The following is a 17899-nucleotide window of genomic DNA, read 5'->3' on the forward strand; positions in this document are numbered from 1 at the left end:
CCAAGGCCTAGGAACCTTGTATGGTTTATTTATATCCATGATTAAGACTAGGGGATTGTGATCTGACAAGATTTTTGGAAGCTTATTTATTTGGACACTCTTCAACTGGGTGGTCGAGACCATGAAATAATCCAGTTTCGAATATTTATTGAAGGGATGCGAGAAATAAGTAAACCCTGGGTCACCCATCACTAGATTTCCCCACACATCCTCTAAACCATATGATTGCATCATTGATGTTATCGCACTGAACACCCTCGGCTTCCTGCCTATGTATGGGCTGTCATCCGAGAAATTCGCTGAAATGTTAAAATCCCCACATAATACTATGGGGGTGTGCCAATCAATTAGTTCATTTTCGATGCGACTAAAGACCTCAGACTCATCTGTGTTGGACCCATATACCGAGCAGATAGTAATACCTAAATTCATTTCGCATATGGCCCATCTGCCTAGTGAATCCGCCTTACACCTTTTGGGCCCCCCTAACCCCACTTTGCCAATTATGGCCACGCCTCTTATCATGGAGGTCTGAGATGTGCATGACAGCAATTCGTAGCCTTTAAAGTTTAACCAATGTTTTTTCTTCCACGGTAAGTGGGTCTCTTGTAGACATATTATATCTAGGCTCATCATATTTAAATATTGTTCAAACTTCCCCCTCTTTTTCCAATCATTTAATCCTCCTATATTAAGAGATCCAATCCTTAACTTAGGCATACCTAGTTTTCAAATATTGCCAATCCATCAGCCTATCCAAGTAGCTAGTACATTCATGATATACATGATGGGAACACATCCTTAGTTTCAATTTCAATTTCAATTTCAGTTTCAATTTCAATTTCAATTTTAAATTCAAATTTACTCTTGCGTTTATGACCACATTACCAGTACGAACACTCTTCAATTTTTTATTTTCTCCCCCTTCACCCTCCACCCGACCCCCCTTCCCCCTCTCCCTACCCCACCCCCCAACCCACCCCCCTCCTGCCACCCTTTGAGGCAACCTGGGTTTAGACTCACCCAGTTTTTGGTGGCCGTGCGGTCCGTGCGCCTGGGCTTGTCCCTGACCTGATACTACTCCATCCTAGAAAATGTCAACCATATAACAAATAATAATAATAGTCAGCACTAGATTCCTTCTTCTATTTATTTGTCGTTATTTTGTTTCGCTCTCTCTTCAATCTCCTTAAGATAGGACTCCGCCTGGATTTCGCTTATGAAGCTCCTCGTTGAGCCTTTGTAGATTATTTTTTAGGCGCGCCGGATTTTGCAGATAGACCGTTGCTCCTAGCTTTTCAAAAGGGGCGAAAAGTTGTCGCATTCGCCAAACTTCTCAGTTTTCAGTGTAGCCTTTATGGTGCTATGGAGTTCGTAATGACAAACTCCCAACACCATATACTCTTAATGGCAGCACTGCATTTACAATGTCTACAAATGGACTAAGACACTGTAGTGGTACATGGCTCATGCATCAGTACCCTCACCACTGGTATAGTGCGCTCAGCTAGAGGGTTGACTGACCTATGCCAGGGCAGTGGGTTGTAGGCAAGGCACGCAGTGTGTGAGAGTAATGGTGCAGGACCTCTAAGAGTGGCACTATAAGTGCTGCAGCCCTTAGAGGCCTTCTGTGGTCACAGTGCCCTGGGTACCTGTGGTACCATTTACCAGGTGCTGACCTGTGGCCAGAGATGCCAATTGGGTTTAGGCTTCAATGCAGTTTTAGGGAAAGGACATAGGCCCTGGGTACCCGATTAGCAGGAACGCAGGGCACACTCAGTCAAAGCACATCAGCAATTCAGCAAAAAGTGGGGGCAGCCATGCAGAAAAAGGGAACTTTCTCACAACGGGTACTGCTAAAAAATCTTCCAAATTCAGTCTGACACCTGGGGATATATTCAAAGGTAAGGCCTCTGCAGCTGGAAGTCTCTCTCAGATGCTCTAGTTAGTGCTCTGGCAAGGACTTTTCTAGATCTGTTGCCATGACTTTTATATCAACATGAAACATTTTCCGTTTACAGAGATCAGCTCCAAGTCTAATATCCTTTATGTTCCTGTTTCATGGGACAGGTTGGGCAAGTGTTTGTAGCAAGAGCAAGGAGGAGCAAGAAAAGCAGGAAACCCTCCCTGGAAATTCTCCACATGTGACCTCGTCCCTGGAGGAGTCTGTTCAATTGAATCTCTCTGTTCTTAGTAATTAGCTGTAGGAAAGTGCCCCTTTTTGTCATAGTCACCCCCATTTTTTGCTACTGGTACTGATGTTTTTTGACTGATGTGCACTGGGTACCTGCTAACCAGACCCCAGTGCCAGTGCTCATTCCCTAAAAACAAGGTAAAATGGTCTAATCGTAGCGAGTTGGTACACACTTTAGCACCCCTGTAAGTCCCTAGTAAATAGTAGCTTTGGTACCTAGGGCCTGGGTACTAAAGAAGGTCCCTCAGAGCTGCAGCATGTATTATGCTTCTTTAAGGTACCAACTTACAAATTGGCACTCAGGCTGCCATTGCAGACTGCATGTCAAGGTGCAAACCATAAGTGAAAACACAACATGACACACTCACTGTAAGCCATGCCACAGTTACTGCATGTACTCTATGTAAGTCACCCCTACAGCAGGCCTTTTAGAACTAAGGCAGGATGCATTATAATACATGTGAGGGTATATCTGCATGGGCAGCTATGACCATGTGCTGTCTAGTTCAATTATTAGATGGTACAAGTGAACAGGGAAGCCATCTTAAGTATATGTACTGTGATCTGGTCATTACAAGTTCCCCAGCTACATGATTGCATTACTGAAATCTATGGTGTTTGATATCAAACACCTTGTCTTAATAAATCTGTATTGATGATAGTACTAGATTATGCCATGCACCCAGATGTGCCGCCTTAAAAAACCTACCCGTATCTAGTGTGCTGGCTGGATGGTATCATCTGGCCGACTACCACAGACAGGTTTCTGACTCTGCAGGTGAGAGCCCACGCTCTCTGAGATCAGAAACAATGCCTGCGCCAGAGGAATGTGTTCACACCTCCTGCAGCAGGATGACAAGGGATTTAGCATATTAAGGCCAGGGGCTTTAAAGCCCCTGCCACCTTTGATATACGAACCCCATCTTCCCCAGGATCTGGGAGATGCCACCCATTGCCCTGCGTGTGGTTCATTTATTGAGTCTGTGTGTTCAACAAATGCTTAATATACCTTTGGTAAACCTAAACAGCTCACCCACACTACCACCAAGAGAGCATTTGGGGTTATTAATGTAAGCCCTGTAAGCCAATAAGGGTCACCTGGAATTTCTACATTGTGTACCTCATTTTCATACACTACATAAACAGCCAGCTTCCTACACTAGCCAATATTTAATTTAGGAAGCATTCTTGAATCCCACTTACCTTCAGTTTATCACCTTGGAGACCCCAGATAACTCTAATGAATTATTCTTCCACGTCAAGCGATAGCTTCCCTGCCCTCCTTTTCGCCCTTTGGTCAATGTCAATAAAGTACACGGGCATTTTTGTTCTCTCTCCCAATTGCCTACCATGGATGAAGACTCCTCGACATGGGAGCCAGAAGGGACATATGAAAGTATAGTTTTTTTCCAGAGAAGTCTTGGGGGCAATAATGTTTCAACAGTCGGAACTCGGAGACAAGAGTGATCCACTGTAAAAAGTTAAGTAGGTGAAATGAGCAACAATGTGACAATGCACACAGGGTTTTGGGTACTGTAAGCAGTTGAAGGTTGACGGAATGAAGTGATCTGGTTTCTGTGCTCCAGGGCAGGGATGTGGTAAGAAAGGGGGCTGACTGGAAACCAATTTTAAGGTGATCAATAGAGGTGAATTTATGGAATAGGAGTGTGACAAAAGTCCATAACTCTATCAATGGGGGATCAGTTGTACTTGGGTAGATTAAAGGACAGGTTTGGAGTGCTTCAGTTTGCTCACGATTTGTGCAGTGAATATATTTTTACCAATATGAACAGAAGGTAGGGACTGATTTTTTAAGAAGTAAAGCAGCTGATACTGTACAGCAACAGTTCTGGTGGAGATCGAGGAGTTTAGCATCAACCAGGAATCTACAGGGTTTCTAACAGTGAGGGAGGCAGTGAGAATGTAGAGGAAACAAAAAAAAGAGGTTGGTGATGGTAGGAAAGCAAAGGGCTTCAGTTTTACCACACAAAGAGATAAAAGGTCGTCCTATGGCACATGGCTATAAAAAAGTTTGAGATGTATTTTTGTTGTTAAGGTGTGTGTGCAGGGAAAGTAAAGTGAATCTAGATGTAATTTGCCTCTAAGCTGAAGGAGGAGGTAAATACACGCACATATGTATATAGAGAGAGAATAGCAATAGACCAAGGACAGACATGGGGGACATCCACCGGGAGTGGAGTAAACGTGGACTAAGAAGAGCACTGGGATACTTAGAATGAGCAATTGGAGAGATAGAAGAAAAAGAAAAGGGTAAACCAGAAAATCCACCAACATATATACTTACTGCTTCTAGACCATAATTGTAAATATCCATGTGAATTTGTAGAGGCACCATCATCACAGGCATTCACCTCCAATTCTACAACATCTTCCACTACTTCAATAATGTACATATCAAACCGACGGTTTAACACTATTTTCTATTTAACAATTTCAACCTACATTGTAAATGTGCACTATCTCAACAAAAGGCACTCACTGCCAAGCCCACTACAGCCCCACTGAATGCTGTTAATACTAAATTAAAATACACAAAAACCTGTTTTTCCTTTTTAGCAATGAGCCTCAGCAAAGTATCGAGGTAGTGGCAAGTTCTATAGCACCTGAAGTGAATGTTTACTTGAAAAAAGCATACTCTCAACCATTCCCCCAGCGTCGACTGTATATTAGATTTATATTGTACGTTTAATAAAGTCAGCATATCAGATGTAATTGACAAACTAATCTGAGGATACTAAGTCTCACTAAATTGTCAATATTCTACAAAACTGTTTAAGCATGATCTCCCTCAACATAAGTAAGAATTAATCATTGGCCACACTAGTCAGCTCAAAATAAATACCCAACTTGCCCCTCAGTCAGTAATTTTAGAAGTGTCAAATGGTGCAGATGTCCTCATTCCCAATGAAGTCATTAAGGAACCTTTATTTAACTAAAGGAAACACTGGGAAGACCTTTGGCTTACTGGCACTGCCCAAATTAACTTATGGGCACTGGCTACAATCTCCAATATACCAGTGCTTCTCTCTCTTAGCTTTCTCAAATAGCTTAATTTAATTTTCTGAAAATAACAATTAAGAATGCCATTGACATTAAAACACAGCCGCAGAATATCTAGATACATTTGCAGATCCATCTTTTTCAGACTATAAAATATTGTGGGCTCAGGTACAGGAAGATTGAGACATGTTCTTAGCATAGACAAGATCCTGTACAAACATACCTAACCCAGGTTTTGGAATATAGCATCCAAACCAAAACAATCAGATGTCCTGTCAAGATAGGAATAATGATCTTAGTTGATGAGAGCCGACCAATCAGCCCTGCATCTTTAACATTACAACCGTACTGATGAACTTAGTGAGCACTTCTCACAAATTATTTAGTAGTGAAAGTGTACTCCATGGGCAATAGATTCTCTCAAATTTCTCTAAAGACTCTTTCATCGATAGTAGCAGCACTACTGGAAGCACTTACTGTGGGTCTAAACTGGTAAGCTGGGAGAGTAACAGGCTGTTGCTCTCAGTAATTGTCTGTTTTGTTGACGCAGCAGCTAAATGACTCTCGAATGCCAAAATCTCCTGCTTCTCGCGTTGGGAGATCTGAAGTTCACGATTAATGAGCTCAGTTCTGGTCTCTTCATCTGTTACGGTGCAGGGAGGATAAGAGAAATTGCTGTGCAGGAAGGAAAAAAAAACAGAATCCATATTATCGATTAAGAAAATTTAAAAGCCATACATCAGATGCAAGACTGCCAAACTGTGTCAAGGATTTTGAGTATCAGGGATTGTCAAAATTCTCTCTGTGAGAGAAGAAAGAATAAAACAAATAGTGCAACAAAAAAGTTTGAAGCAAAGCCACAAAACAGAACCCCAGAAACCGCGATTGACAACCCTAGTCTTGACATGCAATGTTTAGGCGTGTCTTTGGAAAAAAAAGCAACTGAGCAATACAACTTTACAGAGGCAAGAAAAATTACCAAACACATTGTGCGATTGACCAGAAACGGGGCTAAATGTTGGCAAGATCCAAAACACACCGGTGTACAAATATCTGATGGTACATTTACTCCCCTTTTCCCCACCCCCAACCATATATCATCAGAGAGTTCTTTCATTCCAGAGCTGATGCACTTCAGGGAAGGATTACAACATGGCTTTTCCAAGACTAACTGTTCCACACTCCTTTTTCATATGCTCCTATAGGCAATACTAAGAGACTCCATCAGAGTGATACTGTGCTTTATAAAAAGTTAATCAATGAATTTCAACATCCAATTAAAGCTCTAATATAGCCAGCTGAAACAGATTATAATCCACATTTGTAAAGCGCACAATCACCCGTAAGGGTCTCTAGGCGCTGGGGGCCGTCGGGAAGATTAAGCGAGCTATTGCCCAGAGTCACATGGTGCTGGGCTAACCTGCCGCTGGAGCCGGGGATCGAACCCTGATCCCCAGATTTCAGCGTCAGTCGCCCTGGCCGCGGCGCCCCTGTATCACTACAACCCAGAAACCTGATTAACAAGGCATTGGAGGAGAGCTCCCCTCATAGAGAGCACACAAATTCTAAATGCTTCCAGTATTTTCAATAATTACATGATTTTCCTTGCGCAAGAGATTGCGGAATTTGGTCTGCCGAGGAAAAAATATGCTAGAGACCCATAAACGTTGGAACTACATGATTTCGATGATGCTTTTCAGGTGTTTGATTGTCTGGATGCTGCGGAGACATGAATGAAGATGAACTATCTATGCCTTACCAGTCACACATCTGAGAACACATTACTGTCCATCTGCACCTCTTGCCTTTCAGTGAAGTTTTAGGCTGGGTCAAGCACCTTCTCCAGTGAGTTCAACCCACAACCTAATGGTGATTCTTGAACCCAATGTTAAGGTAGCAGCTATCATCACAACACACTGAGCAGGGGGTTCCAAGGGTCAAAGATTGGAATGATCTAGACTGTCCAAATCTATTGTATAGAGACTTGGTGATAGCTGGTCCAGTGACTGGCGCCTTTAGACCCCCTCAACCTTCTTGATCACTGAGGACTTGATGATCGAAGTTGCTTCAATGGAGGACCCAATGCTGCCACCAGGGCATAGATAACTATGCTCCACGTACGCATAGAACCCTCTAAGGACAGAGCCTTGATGCCCTTGGCTAGCACCAAGAAATACCAACTGGACAGGAGCAGGTCCATGAGTTCTCTAGTAATGGCCCAACTGTTGTTTGTACTTTTACATAGTGGAACCCTCTGAGTTGCTTCCACTGGAGTCCTGCACACCTCAATGGTCATTTTGAGGTAAATTATAGTGCACCATGAGGCTGCACCTGGGGTAACAATGAAAAATATGTATGAGGCAGGGCAAAAAATGCTGGGAATTGCTGGCACGCTGGTGATGAGGTACACTGAGTTGTATGGGTGAAATCTCTGTGGGTTTCGGCTTCACACTCAAAGTTTCAAAAAGGGTGTCTGACCCAAAGTCAGAAGTCAGTATCACAACAACCTTTTCACTTGGGTCTGTGGGAAGCAGAGCATGACAATTAAACTCCAGATTCTGCTGCTCCTAATAAGAAGGGTCACCCCAGAGGTATAAGTCCATCTTGAGGGGGAAAAAGAGGTGATAGCCAACAAAGATGTTGGAATCATTTGAGGAGTGCCACATGAGAAACTAGGCTCTACTACAAGATGCAACGCCCCGGGTGCAAAACAGTCAGAATGGACTGAGCCCCCCCGTCACATAATTAGGCAGAGACATGTACCTGACCTCTCTGTGCAAAGAGTCAATAGCACAGTACCCTAAAATAGAATGACTCAATCCCACAGTGAAAAGGAAGCTTAGGATCAATACACATAGAAACTCTGTAGGACTCTTACAAACAGTGCAAGGAAATCCCAGGAGCAAAAGGAGGTCCTGAACATCTGGCAGCTGTTTCCTGGGCCTTGAAGCTAATTTCGACTAAAACAGAAATCCAGGTGCTAGGGAGGTAATGGGGGCAGAAAATGGTTGCACTACGTTACTTTCACCTTCCCCTGGCAACCTGACTACTTACATAAAGTAAGTGAGGGCACGGCAACTAGGAACATTAGGGTGCTCATAGTTGAGTGGCCTGATTGATTGTTGGTAAAACATCCTTGGTCCTACATCTGGATGCTGAACCAATATACACACTTTTGACTCCTCATTCAAGTGATGAATCTCAGTTTTCGAGCATGATGGGGGCTCATTACTCTATATGCAACCCAGGCAGTTATTGAAGGACCTTGCGCTGATACCAGCGTGCAGATGACTGCTATGCATTGGATTACTATCATGAAAATCACTGAGGTTATGCAGATAAGGTGCTGTAAACAGATGATGAGGCACAATGAATGACCTAAAGTTGGAGTTACTGCATAAAGTTTGCCAGACAAACAGTAAACAATTCTAGTAAATGACAGGAACAGGGCTTCATGAAGAAAATTGCTTAGCATGAGTGAAGCAGGTTCCGATGCACACACACACGGTTGACGGAACGAAGCACACTGGCATAGGTGCACAAGTGTGCAGGAAAGGTGAGTAGCTGCAAACGACGTACACACAAGTACATAGGACTGGGCATACACAATTCTAATGAACTGGTATGAAAGCAGTCTCTGATGTGCAGGATGATTCAATGGATGTTCCCATTCAAGCTGACTAATGTGTTCGACTGGGGTAGACTCTTGTACCAAGTTGCGAATTGCTATTTGGACTGAGACCCCTGGCCCCTTTGCTGAGTGGTCACCTCTTTTAGTGGCCTGTCGGACCACTCATAGAGTGGACGACGGGACACTGCGGTGTGACAATAGAGATCCGTGTTTTCCCTCCTCTCTCTCCGCGGCTCTCGCTATCCTTCCCACCCCCTTTCCCGATACCTTTCCCTCGTTTGGTGTTCTTATAAAATGTTTGACTCCATAAACAGATTCATGTGATATGGTGGATTGAAGCCATAAGAAGGAAAATGCTACTTACCAGTATGCATCTGTTCTTGGCATGTAGAGCTGCAGATTCAGCCACTATGCATCAGATCGCCAATTAGATCGCCATCTGGTGTTGGGCTCGGATACTTGCACCTTGTTGTTGTCTTGGAAGAAGTATTTGCAGTCACGAGATAGGTGACTCCTCCCTTGGACGATAGTGCGCATGGGCATTGACTCCATCCTTAGATTGTTTTTCGCCATGATGGAAAATGATGGGGTTAGTAGAAAAGAAAGAGATGTCTATGTGTGTATACCTAAATGAGATCAAACTGGAACAGATACAGGGCCCGGGGAGGTGGGTTGGCGTGTGTGAATCTGCAGCTCTACATGCCAAGAACAGTTGCATACTGGTAAGTAGCATTTTCCGTTCGAGGTATATGAGCTGCAGATCACACACAATGCATAGACTGTACAGCAGTATCTCCCTTAGCGGTGGTCACTTGTATCGGTTGCAGTAGATGAAAGAGAGTTTTAAGAACCGCTTGGCCCACAGAAGCTTGTTGTATGGCTTGCACATCAACACAATAGTGTTTAGTGAAAGTGTGTGTTGTAGACCATGTTGCTGCCTTACAAATGTCTTCTAGGGGAATGTTCCCTAACAAAGCCATAGAGGCACCTAGTTTGCGTGTGGAATGCGTTCTAGGAGGAATTGTTAATGTGCGTTTAGCCTTTTGGTAGCATATTTGGATACATTTAACGATCCACCTTGCAATACCAGCTTTGGAGATGGGATTACCTTTGTGAGGTGGTGAGAAAGCTACAAACAATTGTTTTGTTTTGTGAAAGGATTTAGTCCTATCAATGTAATAAAGCAGGGCTCTTTTGACGTCTAGGGTGTGAAGAGCTCTCTCTGCTACGGAGTCTGGATTTCGGAAAAACACCGGTAGCTCCACTGATTGATTTAGGTGAAAAGCAGAGATGACTTTAGGAAGGAATTTTGGATTTGTCCTGATAACTACCTTGTTACGATGTATTTGTAAGAAGGGTTTTTGTATGGTTAAAGCCTGGATCTCACTTACCCTTCTGAGAGAGGTAATTGCTGTGAGAAGTTGGCCTGATATATGATGCTCACTAGTTCTAGTGATCACCTTGTATCAGTCCAAACAACCCTTATGGTGATTGGTTGTAAGTCAACCTTATAGACCAGCTATCCTAATGATAGCATGGACAGAGCAGTCTTAGGCTAAACTCTTTTGGCATGTGAAGCCAGCTGTTTTACCACATATAACCCCTTGAATACCAGATGAAAGGACACCACACAGGTTGTTATGAAAATAAACAATATATTTATTAATAACAAACACCTCTGAACTCTTTATGAGATCAGAGGGCTAAGCACATAACAATACTCTTAAGGAAAAATACAGTAAGTCGTACAAATTACAATGGTGCCCTAGGGGCACGACAAACCATATACTAAGTAAATGGTATAAGGAGATCGATAGAGGAAATGAAGATGCCCAGAGGCTGTAGGATCGCTGGGACTACACTACCCTAACCTTAGGTAAGTAGCAGGAGGCCCACGGGACGCGTGTGCAGAGTGTGAACTCACACGCGAGATGCGGAACAAAGTCAATGGGCAGAACAAATTACGAAAAGGTCAGTAAAAGACAGTTCCGACTAGTTACGACTAAAACGACTGGATACCTGGACACTAGGAGATTCAATCTACCGTTGAGCATCGAAATGCTCTTGTTACCTCACCCACGGGCTGCAGGTGCATAGGTGTCAGAGTGTGTCGGGTTTCCGCGTCTAAGTCTATGGAGCCTTGAAGAAAGATGCTGCAGGCGACCAGGAGGAAGATGTCTGGAGCGATCCAAGGATGGATCGAGGAAGATGGAGACCTGAAAGCAGAGGGGACAGTGTTCAAAGTCACTAGCCAGTGACCGGTGTGGAACCAGTAAGGAACCAGATGCTGTCGTCGCGAGCAGGTGAAGAGTTCACGCTTGTCTCTACAGCCACGTGGACCAGGAGGTGTCTTCGACGACCAGGATGGAGGAACGAGCTGTCCCACGCAGGCTCTCGCTGTCGGCGGTGTCTGATCCGGATTCGGAGTCAACAGGCCTTGGCAAAGGCAAACCCCGCGGTGAGTGGAAATGGCGTCTAGTGCGGACCAGCAGGGTCCAGGGTGCTCCTCTTTTGGAAGGGAGCAAGGGCCAGTCTGGAGCAACCAGACCAGCGGTGTAGATTTCGTGGATCGTCGTCTAGGAGGTCACTAGCCAGCCGGCAAGTGACCAGACAACGCGTCGAGCAGCAATCAAGCAAAAGGGCCCCACGCAGATCTCGTGGATGCTGGAGGGCTGGTCGTCTGTGCAGGAGCTGCTCGGGGCTGGGGCTTCTCAATCCCCAAAGCACTTACTCGAGGATGCCTCTGAAGTCGTGCTGGAAGCGAAGTGCAGTTTCTTCAAGATGGCCGGTCCCATGTGTCTCGTCGCACCCACGGATCTCAGCTGTGCTGCAGATGTAGGTAGAGGTCGGAGAGGTCTGGAAGTCCGGATCTCGTCGGGCTCTGAAGTCTGGTTCCGGCAGGAAGGACGACAAAGTGAACCGCTAGGACGCTTGATGGTGCCTGCAGTTGCAGGGTGGACAATCCTTGCCCACAAGGGAGATTTCTTCAGTCTTCTGGGGAGCAGAAAATCGAAGTCCAGAGTTTCTTCTTGTAAAGTTGTTCAGGATAATCTAATTTGGAATGGGACCAGCTCCTACCTTTATTCAGCTAAAGGGGGCTGTACTGGTGACTAGGTCCCTCCCATGGGTGGGACCAGGAAGGGGGGTGGTTACACCCCCTATCCTCTGTCCGGTTTCGCGTCAGAGCTGGGGCTGGAGTGCCCCAGCAACAGGTTTGAACCGGGGTATGCACAGGGACACCCTGTGTGCCCCAGGCATGTCTCATTCCTTTCAGCCCTCCCTACCTCAATACACAAAATCCTGTCTGGGGTGGTGCTAGCACCTCCCAAGGCAGGAAACCCTTTGTCCAGGCCTCCCTCGCTGGAAGGACTCCCAGCAGCAGGAGGTCAGACTTGTGTCTGTGGTGGCAGCATCCATTTTGTGATGCTGAGGCTCGAGTTAACTTTAACCAGGATTCACAGTTACATACATGTCGTGTCCCTCTAAAAGGGTGGAATGCTACCCCCGTCGCCAGAACTAGCGAGGGGGTAGTATTCCAATTCGTATGACACCTTACTCGACATGTTTTGATAATACTATACCATAGTTAGCAATAACCGCGAGGATTATAATGCACTAAAGAGTATATGGTATAGCGTTATCATGGAAACAGCTAAAGGACTTGGGTCCGAAAGCTGCAGGCAGGCTCAGCTCATGCTAGAGCATCATCTCACATAATTCCAAGCACTCTGCCTTCAGGATTGATAAGGCCTGCCATAGGAGTGACTGATAGGAGTATATGTGTCCATTTTGGGGTTAGATATAGGTATACTATATCTACAGCAAAGGGTGATTACACCACCTTGCCCCAGCTGTGTTACCAGCCAGTTGTGTCTGTTTAGATGGCCAGCCAGGGGGGGCATAATACATGCTGCAGCCCCTGGTAGGCCTTGGGTACACCTATGCCCTGGGTACCTAAAGTACACTGTACAGGGGCTGATAAGGTGTCCCAATACCCAATTAGGTATGTACCTACATGGAGTCCATTTTACAGAGAGAGCAATTCGTCTGGGGTCCTGAATAGCAGGGCCCCAGGCCAACTAGGTCGAAAACCAGCTAAACACTAGGCAAAAAGTTGGGGGCAACCATAGTCAGATATCCACCTTCCTACAATTGCAATAAGGAAAGCTACTTTCCATGTGAGGAACGGAAGTTCACATTTGTGTAGAGATGCAAATGGGGACCCCATGACCCTAGTAAGTACAATGTTGAGATTCCATACCGGAGAGGGTGGCAATCTAGGAGGAATGATTCTTTTAAGGTCGTCCATAAAAGCTTTAATTGCCGATACCCTAAACAGTGACAATTGTTGTCTGTTTTGTAAGTAAGCGGCAAGTGCTGCTAAATGCAGACGTATGGATGAGTATGCTAAATTACATCTTTGCAGATGTAGTAAATAGCAAATGATGTTCTGGATGGAGGCATCTAGTGGATTGATATGATTGTTATGGCAGTAAATGGCAAATCTCTTCCATTTTGCTGCATAGCAAGCTCTGGTGGTAGGTCGCCTGGCTTCTTTAAAGATATTCATACAGTCTGGTGGAAATTTAAGGTAACCGAACTCTAGGACTACAGGAGCCAGATCGCCAGGTTCAATTGTGTTGGATCAGGGTGTCTTATCTCTCCATGGTTCTGCGTTAGTAGTGATGGGGAGAGGTGTAGTCTTTGGTGTGGGACTACTGAGAGTTCCAACAGTGTTGTGAACCATGGTTGGCGTGCCCATGTGGGAGCCACTAGGATCATTTTTAGAGACTGTTGTCGGAGCTTGCGTACCACTAGTGGAATCAGAGGGAGCGGCGGAAAAGCCTACGCAAATCTGCCTGACCAGTTCATCCATATCGCATTGCCCTTGGACAGCAGGTGTGGAAACCTGGCGGCGAAGGTTGGGCATTTTGCATTTTTGAGTGTGGCAAACAGGTCTATGTCTGGTTGTCCCCACATTTGGGAAAATGGTAAATGAACTTGTGGATGTAGCTCCCATTCATGAATCTGATGTGTTTGTCGATTTAACAGATCCACAATCTGATTGTGAACTCCTGGAAGGTGTTCTGCGAGCAGGTATATGTTTTACGGAATGGCCCACCTCCAAATATTCTGCGTGAGCTGTGACAGATGCAGAGAATGTGTGCCTCATTGTTTTTGTATGTAATACATGGCTGTCATGTTGTCCGTCCGGATCAGGACAGCTTTGATTTGTACATGAAGTTGGAATGATTTTAGAGCTAGGAATATTGCTAGCAGTTCCAGATGATTGATATGGAGCACTTTTTGTTGAGTGGTCCATTTCCCTTGAGTTGTGCGATTGAGGAGATTTGCTCCCCATCCTGTGAGTGATGTGTCTGTTGTTAGTAGTATCTGTGGAACAGGCTCGAGGAACAGCCGCCCTTTGGATACGTTTTTTGTGTTCCATTCTGCAGAGAGCGAGGTGTGCCGCTGTCTACCAACACCAAATCTGAAAGTTGTCCTTGAGCTTGGTTCCACTGATGTGCCAGACATTCCTGTAAGGGACGCGTCTGAAGTCTTGCATAAGGTACAATGAATATGCAAGATGCCATCATGCCTTTGAGTTGCATGAACATGGCTGGAAGAGAGTGTTGTATTTGAAATCTGCTGATGAGACCTTGTATACTGGCTATCCTGGCTGGACTGAGATATACTAGAGCTGGGGAAGTATTTATTGTGGCTCCTAGGTATTGATGTACATGAGAGGGCTGGAGGTGCGACTTGGTATAGTTGATTGTGAACCCCAAGTTGTGCAGTGTTTGGATGGTTTCTTGAGTGTGTTGAACACACTGGTTCAGTGACTTGGCTTTTATCAGCCAGTCGTCCAGATATGAGAAGACATGGATTTGTTGTGCTGCTACTACTGCTAGGCATTTGGTAAATACTCTGGGAGCGGTGATGACTCCGAATGGAAGGACTTTGAACTGATACTGCTGTCCGTCCACTACGAACCTTAGATACTTCCTGTGAGCAGGACGTATGGGAATGTGGAAGTAGGCGTCCTTGAGATCTAGTGTGGCAAAGAAGTCCCCTTGTTGGAGCAGAGGAAGCACTTGTTGGAGGGTGATCATGTGAAAATGATCTGAATGTATGTACAGATTGAGGGGTAGGAGGTCTAGTATTGGCCTTAGGGATCCGTCCTTTTTGGGAATTAGAAAAAACAGGGAGTAAACCCCCGTTCCCTGATGTAGTAATGGGACTGGCTCTGTGGCATGCTTATGAAGTAGTGAAATAACTTCTTGTTTTAAAAGTGCAAGATTTTCTGTGGACATTGAACGCTGCGTGGGTGGTATGTTTGGGGTTGTAGCTGTAAGTTCTAGGCAGTAACCATATTAGATAATTTGTCTTACCCACTTGAGTGGAATGGTCTGGGGGGACTGGAGGGAAGTCACTGTTTAGCAGCAGGGGAGGTGCCAGTGGTATTGCTACCTCTGCCTCTCTCTCTGTTGTTATTTGCTCTATATCCTCCTCTAAAATATCCTCTATTGGGGGATGTTTGGGTAGTGTTTTTAAAAGAAGATGAGGTAGGGGGCGTGGCAAGCAGCCGAGCAAGATGGCCGCAGTCTAAAGGATCTCCGAGGTTGAGGCTGTCTCCCCTGTGATCCGCTCACTTATCCGTTATTGAAATTGTACCCAGAGACCGAATTTGAGTAGCTGAGGAGGAGCGGAGCGGATCGATCCGACGCTGGAGTCTCTCCGTTGTCAGCAACGCAAGTTACCGGAGGCGGCAGATTGGGGCCTGCACGACTGACTGGAGCCGGGGGCTACATTTTGATAGTCGGCCCACGCGACTGACGCGCGGCCTGTTGCGAAGGCCGGAGAAGAGGTGGCCATACCAACAGTGAGGGCGAGTGCAAGCGGAGGCAGTAGCGGCACTGACGGCCACTGCCCGACCTGGTGCTGAAGGGCAGTGGAGCCCCCCCGGGTAGTCGTGGGTGGCGGCCCGGGTCGGGCACAGAGGCCTGTTGGGTGCTGGGAAGAAAGGCTGACTCCGGAGAATCAAGCTGGCATTGCATCGTAGGCCTGAGCAGCATTACCGGGGACCGCCCCGGGACACAAGTGGTGCACCCGTGGTGGTGTTTAGGAAGAACGCTGATACAATTGGCCCAGCAGGGCCAGAGGCCCTACTGCTGGAGGTACCTATCTGGGTGTCGAGAGGCTGTGTCAGAAGGCAGTGAAGGGCATGCAGGTGTGAAGCACTGATACCAGCGGCAGGCTTGAGGGGCACATAAAGCCAGTTTCAAACTACATGGACAGTCTGGGGGTGAGAACTGTAGGACTATTGAAGGTTGCAGCCCTGCGCGACGTATATGAGGCACGGGTTCAGTGTGGGATGAGAAGGCAGCGGCTGAGAACTGCGGAGGATAAATTGCGATCCCCCCCAGGGCAGTGTGACGCAGGACGAGGATAGAAATGATAACGCGGCTGTGTGTCAAGTGTAAGGCCTCCCAGTCGGTGCCTGTTGGTTGCCCCCTAAAAACAGTCACACAATCCGTGCAGGAGAGCAGCAGTGAAAGGGTGCGGCCGCGGAGCAGACAATTAGTGGCAAGGGGTCCCACACGACCCAGCAGGGGAAACTGGACAAGTTTGCCTACGCTAAAGACTTTCCTCCATTGCCGGAACGTAAAGGACAAGCTGACAAAGGAACGGAGGAGGAGGGTAACCCCAAAGTGACGCTGGAAGATATTATGGCGGCCCTCCACAATGTGCAGACCACGGTAGGCTCCATTTCGGTGGATGTCACGTTCCTTCGAGCGGATTTTCAGAAAATGTCCGCCAGAGTCACAGAGGTGGAACAGGTGACGACATCCTTCACTAAAGACACTACGCTATTGATCAAGAAGGTAAAGCAATTAGAGGCTGATAACAAGCGTATGGCGGCAAAGCTGGATGACCAGGAAGGGCGCTCCCGCCGTAAATATGTTCGAATTACGGGGATTCCCGAGAATGAAGGGGGCCCTGCCATGGACCTCAACATTGAGGAACTCATAAAGGCAAGACTGCAGCCTAAGGGACTCTCTACCTTCTTTTCAGTAGAGCAAGCGCATAGGGTACCAGGTGTCAGACCGAAACCTGGAGCCCCCCAAGACCGGTGCTGGCCCGCATCTTCAGCTTCCGGAACAGAGACGCCATTCTTCAAACGGCCCGGGTGGCACCTCCCATCCGAGTGCAAAACTCTGTGATCTCTTTCTTCCTGGACTATACTGCGGCGGTCTCGGCACGCCGCAGGAGTTTCTTTGAGGTCAAAAAGGCGCTGAGGGCCCGCGAGTTACCATACTGCATGCTCTTTCCGGCGAAACTCCGTGTGGTGGCAGACGGCATGACCTGGTTTTTTGGAACGCCCGAGGAGGCTCACGACTGGCTTGAGGGATGGCGGCCGGCGGAGAGGCACGGTCGAGCACCAAGGAGACGACGGCGTCTTGGGAGAGAGGATGATCTTGAGGGAAAGAGGCACAACACTTGCATAAGGACTCCGGAGAGTGAGACCCTGTGTGACTACCCACCACCACGTAAAGAAGGTATAGACTGATGTATGTTTAGCCCCTCCTCTGCAATATGACAGCGATGAACTTATTGGTTGATAAGGACTCTGGGGCAGTGGGAAGATGCGGTCTTCCTCTGACTTCCCGCTTCCATACATGCAAGTAATGTTTCAGGGACTGGGTTCCAAGTATTCTGCTGAGATGGGGTGGCGGGCAGTTGTGGGTCCGCATGGCAGGGAGGGGGGTTGAGGGGCGGGGAACGTTTCAAGGGTTTTCACATAATAGTTATTTCATCGTTATGTACGAAGTTAGTTATGCAGTAATAGCGCACACTGTGAAGCACTCAAGTTCGATCCTGGAAAAAGTCACTTGCTTTAATGGGCATGGAAATGGGTGGCGCAGCACAGGTTGAGTCAGCTGAAGGCCCCATCACCACGGTACCGACTCTTTCCATACTCACGTGGAATGTGCGCGGCCTAGGAGATAAAATAAAACGTGGCCTGGTTCTGCAATGCATCAAGAGGGGTG

General features: G+C 46.5%; 1 protein-coding gene across 1 annotated transcript in view; it reads right to left on the minus strand.

The window, feature by feature from the left end:
• The window catches only part of INTS1 (integrator complex subunit 1), a 526883-nt gene that overhangs the window by 315282 nt on the left and 193702 nt on the right, over positions 1 to 17899 (minus strand). Inside the window, 1 exon segment of the mRNA XM_078664951.1 lies at positions 5693 to 5890. Within this exon segment, the coding sequence (XP_078521077.1) occupies positions 5693 to 5890 (198 nt within the window).

This window comes from Lissotriton helveticus, chromosome 10 (assembly GCF_964261635.1).
Source record: "Lissotriton helveticus chromosome 10, aLisHel1.1, whole genome shotgun sequence".
Classification (NCBI taxonomy): Eukaryota; Metazoa; Chordata; class Amphibia; order Caudata; family Salamandridae; genus Lissotriton; species Lissotriton helveticus.